The sequence below is a fragment of the Anarhichas minor genome, unplaced genomic scaffold, assembly GCF_050575085.1.
Source record: "Anarhichas minor isolate MPS153535 unplaced genomic scaffold, ASM5057508v1 ptg000074l, whole genome shotgun sequence".
Lineage (NCBI taxonomy): Eukaryota > Metazoa > Chordata > Actinopteri > Perciformes > Anarhichadidae > Anarhichas > Anarhichas minor.
The window spans coordinates 695,411-703,761 of NW_027466520.1; the positions used below are offsets into that span (position 1 = coordinate 695,411).

At 39.5% G+C, this 8,351-nt stretch overlaps 1 protein-coding gene across 1 annotated transcript; it reads right to left on the reverse strand.

Moving 5' to 3' along the window:
* Nucleotides 1-308: 308 nt before the first annotated feature.
* Nucleotides 309-6,828, reverse strand: hhla2b.2 (HERV-H LTR-associating 2b, tandem duplicate 2). Its single transcript, XM_076080848.1, has 5 exons — nt 6,762-6,828; nt 1,625-1,942; nt 1,255-1,515; nt 877-1,167; nt 309-325 (listed from the first exon to the last, which is right to left on the reverse strand). The coding sequence occupies exons 1-5, from the start codon at nt 6,826-6,828 to the stop codon at nt 309-311; spliced, it is 954 nt and encodes a 317-aa protein (XP_075936963.1).
* Nucleotides 6,829-8,351: the final 1,523 nt, after the last annotated feature.

Genomic DNA, 8,351 nt, shown 5'->3' on the forward strand with positions numbered 1-8,351 from the left:
CTTTCTTCTCTCTGAGTCCAAAAGACATCATCATTAGTACAAACTACACACACAATCGATGAATAATAATAATAATAAGTGAAGACTGAATTATTATTTACCTTTGATATATTTTATGTAGAGTCCTAGCAAGACTACTATTACCACAATGAGTACAACTACTACAATGATGGCTGCAACATGAGGAGAGCCTGAAACAGAAAAAGATTGAATTAATGAATCTTTCTACCAAACGACGACTGAAGCACGACGGCCTGATGTGAACCTTTACAACGGCCATCACAAAATATATGAATATAACACTGATTCTATTTCTCTACATCACCTGAAACATGTTCACAAGAAAACAAGATGCAGAAAGTCAAACTGCATCATCAGAGGATCGATTTCACTAAAATCATTTGATTATTTGTTTCCTAATTAACATTAAAATACAAGAACATAATTGATCACCTGCAAGTGAATTGTATTATAGGCAACGACAGTGTAGAAATTGACCTGACAGCATTTTAAATGAAACCTTTCTCACCACGATTACTCCCCGGCAGTGGTGGTCTATAATAATACATCATCATTTATAACTTTATTGGTATTTTGTTTTAATAATCTGGATCTGTAAAGTCATTTATGTTATCAGATAAATGCAGTGGAGTAGAAGTAAAGTAAAGTACCTCAAAATTGTGTCACTAATTTAGATATTTCCTCGTGTTTTTTGTGTTTTTGTGTTGTGCAGGAGAGTGAACTCAGCTGATGGTTCATGACTTCATGCTGCAGTGAGTAACTGAACCCACTGTGTGTAAATACTTTGACGTGTCATAAACCAGATATCACAGATGATAACATTGACAGTGAAAGCTCCACCTCTTGTCTTCTTACCTGGACTTCTCTCTATCCTCAGAAAGGTGTTGGTGACGTATGTCTCCTCAGCGTCACTGAGCTCACAGGTGTAAATCCCCTCTTGATCTGAAGATAAGTCCTTTAGCGTGAGGCTGCCTGACTCAGACACACTCTCCACCTGCTGCCTCCACTCCTCTGAGACTGTGGAGTCGGTCCCGGTCTGGTTCAGGATGATGTGACTGTGGTTGAACCTCCAGATGAGGCCTGTTAGAGGAGTGTTTGAGGACGTGCAGGGGATTGTTGTTTCAGTGGCTGAGCCGTTGATGGAAGCTAAAAAGATACAACACACAGATGAACAGAGGTGATCAAATATCTGCTGTTTCTCATCAGGATCTACTTCTTCTGAGAAACACTTACTGGGTTGAGACCACGTGGCTCTCCTCTTGTTTGTTGGAGTGCTGACGGTGCAGCTGTAGTCCAGATCAGTACCTGAGACGATCAGAGAACTACTGATGCTGTAGAGCTGCTGCTCAGTCTGCTGGACTGTGGGTTTGTTCTGGAGGGTCACGCTGGACTGAGAGCTGGTGGACCAGGTGAGCTCAGGTTTAGGGTAGATCCCCTCTGAGCTGCAGGTGATCCTGTGTTCTACCTGCTGAATGTCGACTTTACGGACCGGAGCTGTGAAGACGAGTAAGAAAAGACTTGAAATAGATTTTAAAGTGGAAATGTGGGAAATAACAGTAAATTGTGTTGAAGTTATAATTTGCTGAGTGTCTCATTCTCATACCGTATACTTTTAGGTTGATGAACGACCTCCCGGTGCCAGTATCCGTGCCGGTGTAGCACATGTATCTTCCCTCGTCCTGAACCTTTACCACCGTCAGCCGGAGTGAGGCGTTTCCTCTGGAGATCTGGTCCTTGAACAGAGACGTCCTGCCTCTGAAGCTGTTGCTCTGGTGGGTGAACTGGTCTTGGTTGTTGTAGAAAGAGTGGACTGGAATGATTCTCGATGTCACCTGAAACCAGTGGAGGACTAAATCTTCACCAGCCTTGAAGCTGCACGGTAAAATGCAGCTCTCCATGAAAACACAGGACACCTCAGCATCTACAACACATCAGGTAAAGAGACATCCATCAACGTTCACTTCAGGGAGAAGAGCAGCAGAATACAAGTGAGCTCTCTTTAATTATTTATATTTATATTCACTGACAACTAAACGTTGAGATGAACTTTAACCCAGTCTTAACACTATAATAACAAAATGTGTTCTTTGAGCACCTTTCTAAACTGTGTTACTTTGTGCTCTGCAATAAATGAAACAAACACAAAGTAACACAAGAGTCCTCAGTTCATCTATAAAGATGTTTGTTAGCAAAGACCCTTTTTGATCTGCGGTCCTTTACAGCCAAGCAGTGCTAGTTTAAAATGACTCGTCAGGTCGCGTATGTTTCATATTTTAAAGGGCTGCACAATTGATCGTAGTTTTATAGAAATCACAATATTTATATTAAATATTGTGAAGCTGCAGAGATCTAGTTTAATATAGTATAGTTTAAAGGGTCTGTTGGTCAGTTATGGTGCTACTAAAAGTACAGTTTAAAGGGTCTGTTGGTCAGTTATGGTTCTACTAAAAGTACAGTTTAAAGGGTCTGTTGGTCAGTTATGGTTCTACTAAAAGTACAGTTTAAAGGGTCTGTTGGTCAGTTATGGTGTTACTAAAAGTACAGTTTAAAGGGTCTGTTGGTCAGTTATGGTTCTACTAAAAGTACAGTTTAAAGGGTCTGTTGGTCAGTTATGGTTCTACTAAAAGTACAGTTTAAAGGGTCTGTTGGTCAGTTATGGTGCTACTAAAAGTACAGTTTAAAGGGTCTGTTGGTCAGTTATGGTTCTACTAAAAGTACAGTTTAAAGGGTCTGTTGGTCAGTTATGGTGTTACTAAAAGTACAGTTTAAAGGGTCTGTTGGTCAGTTATGGTTCTACTAAAAGTACAGTTTAAAGGGTCTGTTGGTCAGTTATGGTTCTACTAAAAGTACAGTTTAAAGAGTCTGTTGGTCAGTTATGGTGCAACTAAAAGTACAGTTTAAAGGGTCTGTTGGTCAGTTATGGTGTTACTAAAAGTACAGTTTAAAGGGTCTGTTGGTCAGTTATGGTTCTACTAAAAGTACAGTTTAAAGGGTCTGTTGGTCAGTTATGGTTCTACTAAAAGTACAGTTTAAAGGGTCTGTTGGTCAGTTATGGTTCTACTAAAAGTACAGTTTAAAGGGTCTGTTGGTCAGTTATGGTTCTACTAAAAGTACAGTTTAAAGGGTCTGTTGGTCAGTTATGGTGCTACTAAAAGTACAGTTTAAAGGGTCTGTTGGTCAGTTATGGTTCTACTAAAAGTACAGTTTAAAGGGTCTGTTGGTCAGTTATGGTGTTACTAAAAGTACAGTTTAAAGGGTCTGTTGGTCAGTTATGGTTCTACTAAAAGTACAGTTTAAAGGGTCTGTTGGTCAGTTATGGTTCTACTAAAAGTACAGTTTAAAGAGTCTGTTGGTCAGTTATGGTGCAACTAAAAGTACAGTTTAAAGGGTCTGTTGGTCAGTTATGGTGTTACTAAAAGTACAGTTTAAAGGGTCTGTTGGTCAGTTATGGTGCTACTAAAAGTACAGTTTAAAGGGTCTGTTGGTCAGTTATGGTTCTACTAAAAGTACAGTGTAAAGGGTCTGTTGGTCAGTTATGGTGTTACTAAAAGTACAGTTTAAAGGGTCTGTTGGTCAGTTATGGTTCTACTAAAAGTACAGTTTAAAGGGTCTGTTGGTCAGTTATGGTGTTACTAAAAGTACAGTTTAAAGGGTCTGTTGGTCAGTTATGGTTCTACTAAAAGTACAGTTTAAAGGGTCTGTTGGTCAGTTATGGTTCTACTAAAAGTACAGTTTAAAGGGTCTGTTGGTCAGTTATGGTGCTACTAAAAGTACAGTTTAAAGGGTCTGTTGGTCAGTTATGGTTCTACTAAAAGTACAGTTTAAAGGGTCTGTTGGTCAGTTATGGTGCTACTAAAAGTACAGTTTAAAGGGTCTGTTGGTCAGTTATGGTTCTACTAAAAGTACAGTTTAAAGGGTCTGTTGGTCAGTTATGGTTCTACTAAAAGTACAGTTTAAAGGGTCTGTTGGTCAGTTATGGTTCTACTAAAAGTACAGTTTAAAGAGTCTGTTGGTCAGTTATGGTGCAACTAAAAGTACAGTTTAAAGGGTCTGTTGGTCAGTTATGGTGTTACTAAAAGTACAGTTTAAAGGGTCTGTTGGTCAGTTATGGTTCTACTAAAAGTACAGTGTAAAGGGTCTGTTGGTCAGTTATGGTGTTACTAAAAGTACAGTTTAAAGGGTCTGTTGGTCAGTTATGGTTCTACTAAAAGTACAGTTTAAAGGGTCTGTTGGTCAGTTATGGTGTTACTAAAAGTACAGTTTAAAGGGTCTGTTGGTCAGTTATGGTTCTACTAAAAGTACAGTTTAAAGGGTCTGTTGGTCAGTTATGGTTCTACTAAAAGTACAGTTTAAAGGGTCTGTTGGTCAGTTATGGTGCTACTAAAAGTACAGTTTAAAGGGTCTGTTGGTCAGTTATGGTGTTACTAAATGTACAGTTTAAAGGGTCTGTTGGTCAGTTATGGTTCTACTAAAAGTACAGTTTAAAGGGTCTGTTGGTCAGTTATGGTGCTACTAAAAGTACAGTTTATAGGGTCTGTTGGTCAGTTATGGTGTTACTAAAAGTACAGTTTAAAGGGTCTGTTGGTGAGTTATGGTTCTACTAAAAGTACAGTTTAAAGGGTCTGTTGGTCAGTTATGGTGCTACTAAAAGTACAGTTTAAAGGGTCTGTTGGTGAGTTATGGTTCTACTAAAAGTACAGTTTAAAGGGTCTGTTGGTCAGTTATGGTTCTACAAAAAGTACAGTTTAAAGGGTCTGTTGGTCAGTTATGGTGCTACTAAAAGTACAGTTTAAAGGGTCTGTTGGTCAGTTATGGTGCTACTAAAAGTACAGTTTAAAGGGTCTGTTGGTCAGTTATGGTATTACTAAAAGTACAGTTTAAAGGGTCTGTTGGTCAGTTATGGTTCTACTAAAAGTACAGTTTAAAGGGTCTGTTGGTCAGTTATGGTGCTACTAAAAGTACAGTTTATAGGGTCTGTTGGTCAGTTATGGTGTTACTAAAAGTACAGTTTAAAGGGTCTGTTGGTGAGTTATGGTGTTACTAAAAGTACAGTTTAAAGGGTCTGTTGGTCAGTTATGGTGCTACTAAAAGTACAGTTTAAAGGGTCTGTTGGTGAGTTATGGTTCTACTAAAAGTACAGTTTAAAGGGTCTGTTGGTCAGTTATGGTGTTACTAAAAGTACAGTTTAAAGGGTCTGTTGGTCAGTTATGGTGTTACTAAAAGTACAGTTTAAAGGGTCTGTTGGTCAGTTATGGTGCTACTAAAAGTACAGTTTAAAGGGTCTGTTGGTGAGTTATGGTTCTACTAAAAGTACAGTTTAAAGGGTCTGTTGGTCAGTTATGGTTCTACAAAAAGTACAGTTTAAAGGGTCTGTTGGTCAGTTATGGTGCTACTAAAAGTACAGTTTAAAGGGTCTGTTGGTCAGTTATGGTGTTACTAAAAGTACAGTTTAAAGGGTCTGTTGGTCAGTTATGGTTCTACTAAAAGTACAGTTTAAAGGGTCTGTTGGTCAGTTATGGTGTTACTAAAAGTACAGTTTAAAGGGTCTGTTGGTCAGTTATGGCTCTACTAAAAGTACAGTTTAAAGGGTCTGTTGGTCAGTTATGGTGTTACTAAAAGTACAGTTTAAAGGGTCTGTTGGTCAGTTATGGTGTTACTAAAAGTACAGTTTAAAGGGTCTGTTGGTCAGTTATGGTGTTACTAAAAGTACAGTTTAAAGGGTCTGTTGGTCAGTTATGGCTCTACTAAAAGTACAGTTTAAAGGGTCTGTTGGTCAGTTATGGTGTTACTAAAAGTACAGTTTAAAGGGTCTGTTGGTCAGTTATGGTGTTACTAAAAGTACAGTTTAAAGGGTCTGTTGGTCAGTTATGGTGTTACTAAAAGTACAGTTTAAAGGGTCTGTTGGTCAGTTATGGCTCTACTAAAAGTACAGTTTAAAGGGTCTGTTGGTCAGTTATGGTGCTACTAAAAGTACAGTTTAAAGGGTCTGTTGGTCAGTTATGGTGTTACTAAAAGTACAGTTTAAAGGGTCTGTTGGTCAGTTATGGTTCTACTAAAAGTACAGTTTAAAGGTTTCTGTCAGCAGCGTTTTTCAGTAACCAGTAAATGATGTCAGCAGTAATCTAAAAACACAAACCAGTAGACGACTGCAAGCTGTAATACAGACTTTGATTAACGCTGATGAAAAAACAAAAGTGTGTGTGTGTGTGTGTGTGTGTGTGTGTGTGTGTGTGTGTGTGTGTGTGTGTGTGAGAGAATGTGTGCATACTGGTTCTGTAGGATTCCAGTTAAAGCTGACAAGACATCCTTGCACTCTTTTTTTATTTACAGCACATTTATTTTACTTTCGCTATCTTGTTACGACAATTATTTCCTCGTATCTGATTCTCAATGACAATGATACATAATCCTTCTTCTTTTGTATCTTTGACATTTGACCTAACTTAAACATTTTTAGTATACTTTTCTGGATATTACAGATATTGTTTCTTGCCGTGTTGTGTGCGTCTCGTCTCTTTGTTTAAGATGTCTTCATGTTGTTTCTGATGCTCTGTGCCAAAGACAAATGTCTCCTTTAGGACAATGAAGTCTCCTTCACTCTGCTCTCTTCCTTCACTGACTGTGTGTCCTCGTCTGCCTCCTTTCTGTGGTGAAAGTTACCACGACAGCACGATGTACCAAGATTAAACATCTGATCTCATTCCAGTCTAAACAGAACTAACAGTGAACGCCTCACTCACCTCCTCTTGTACGACTCTGCAGAAAGGTCAGGACCACCACGAACACCACACACTTCATCATCCTCATGCTGCATTTACTCCGTCGATGTCGTGATCCAGTGTGCATATGAATTCACAGTTGATATGACGACACCACCCGACTGGTCTGACTGGTCTCTCCTCTTGTTGCATCTTGTTCTTCCTCAGTAGACGTCATTGACCTGATGAACACTTGAAGGTTTGGCAACATTTAATTCAACAATCTTTACATTCCTTTATATCCATTTAATGATAATAACCTTTAATTAAAACGTGTATCTCACCTCTCAGAAACAAAGCTACACGTACATAAAACACAACACACTGAATACTTCAAACTATTAAATCCATGCAGTATCAGGGCCGAGCAACGATGAGATAACAGGCAATCAATCAGATAACTCAGGTGACCAGCAGTGATGACAGGTGAGACGACCCTCCCCCTCCCACCCACCAGGTGTCCCTGTTGCTGTGCATGTGGTTATCTGTTGCAGGTGATGAATGGAGGGTCGACTGTATGAGACCTGAGCTGCTGTTTCTGCTTGAATACTCCTCCATTCAGCTGCTCTATGAGGAGGAGTTCCTTTCTGCCACCATCACACACACACACACACACACACACACACGCACACACACACACACTTCACTACTGATAACTATGTAAACATGTTGCATTGTTTTATGTTTGCTGAAAATCAATTGCTTCTTCTTAGCAGCTCGTTTGTCTCCTTGTGTCGTTGCTGTCTGTGAGCCGGCTGTGGTGAGGTGTGTAGTGGAGTCAGCAGGTGATGAATCTCATCCAGATCTGAAAATGAAAGCAACGTTTCTGTTGAACCACTTTATTCACCTGAGAATCAGAACAGCTCTGATTCAAACAGACAAATCACAGACCTTAAAACTAAATACACTCAGAACTAGGGGGGGGGGGGGGGGGGGGGGCAACGGATCACAAACCTCACGGTTCGGATCATTTTTCGGATCAGAAAAGAAAAGGGGGGGTGGACAAATATATTTGCTTTCCATTTATTAATTAAAGAACTTCAAGAACACTTAAAGCAAATAACTTTATGATATAGTCTTATATGAAAACCACAATATTCAAGATATTTATTTTCTAAAAGATGAGAATATATCTAAATTGTGTGGGTAAGGGTAGCATGTGTCACTCACAGAGGGGGCGTGTCTGCAGCACCTGTCTGTGTGACTCACTGAGGGGGCGTGTCTGCAGCCCCGGACTTTAAATATCCACTCTGCCGTGATGAGCGGTCAGTCTTTTCCTCTTCATAGAGGAACTATCTTCACACTGAAGTGGTGCGTGAGAGGATTTCATAGCGTGGCTCAAGAACTTTAACCAGATTTTGAAATCCTTTGTTTTTCACGACGGAGAACGTTCTTCTTCTTCTTCTTCTTCTTCTTCTTCTTCTTCTTCTTCTTCTTCTTCTTCTTCTTCTTCTTCTTCTTCTTCTTCTTCTTCTTCTTCTTCTTCTTCTCTTATCACTGCAGGCTCCATCAGGACTTACAGAGGAGTCACATCTGTATTGAGTCTCCAGATGATTGTAGTTGAACAGTAAC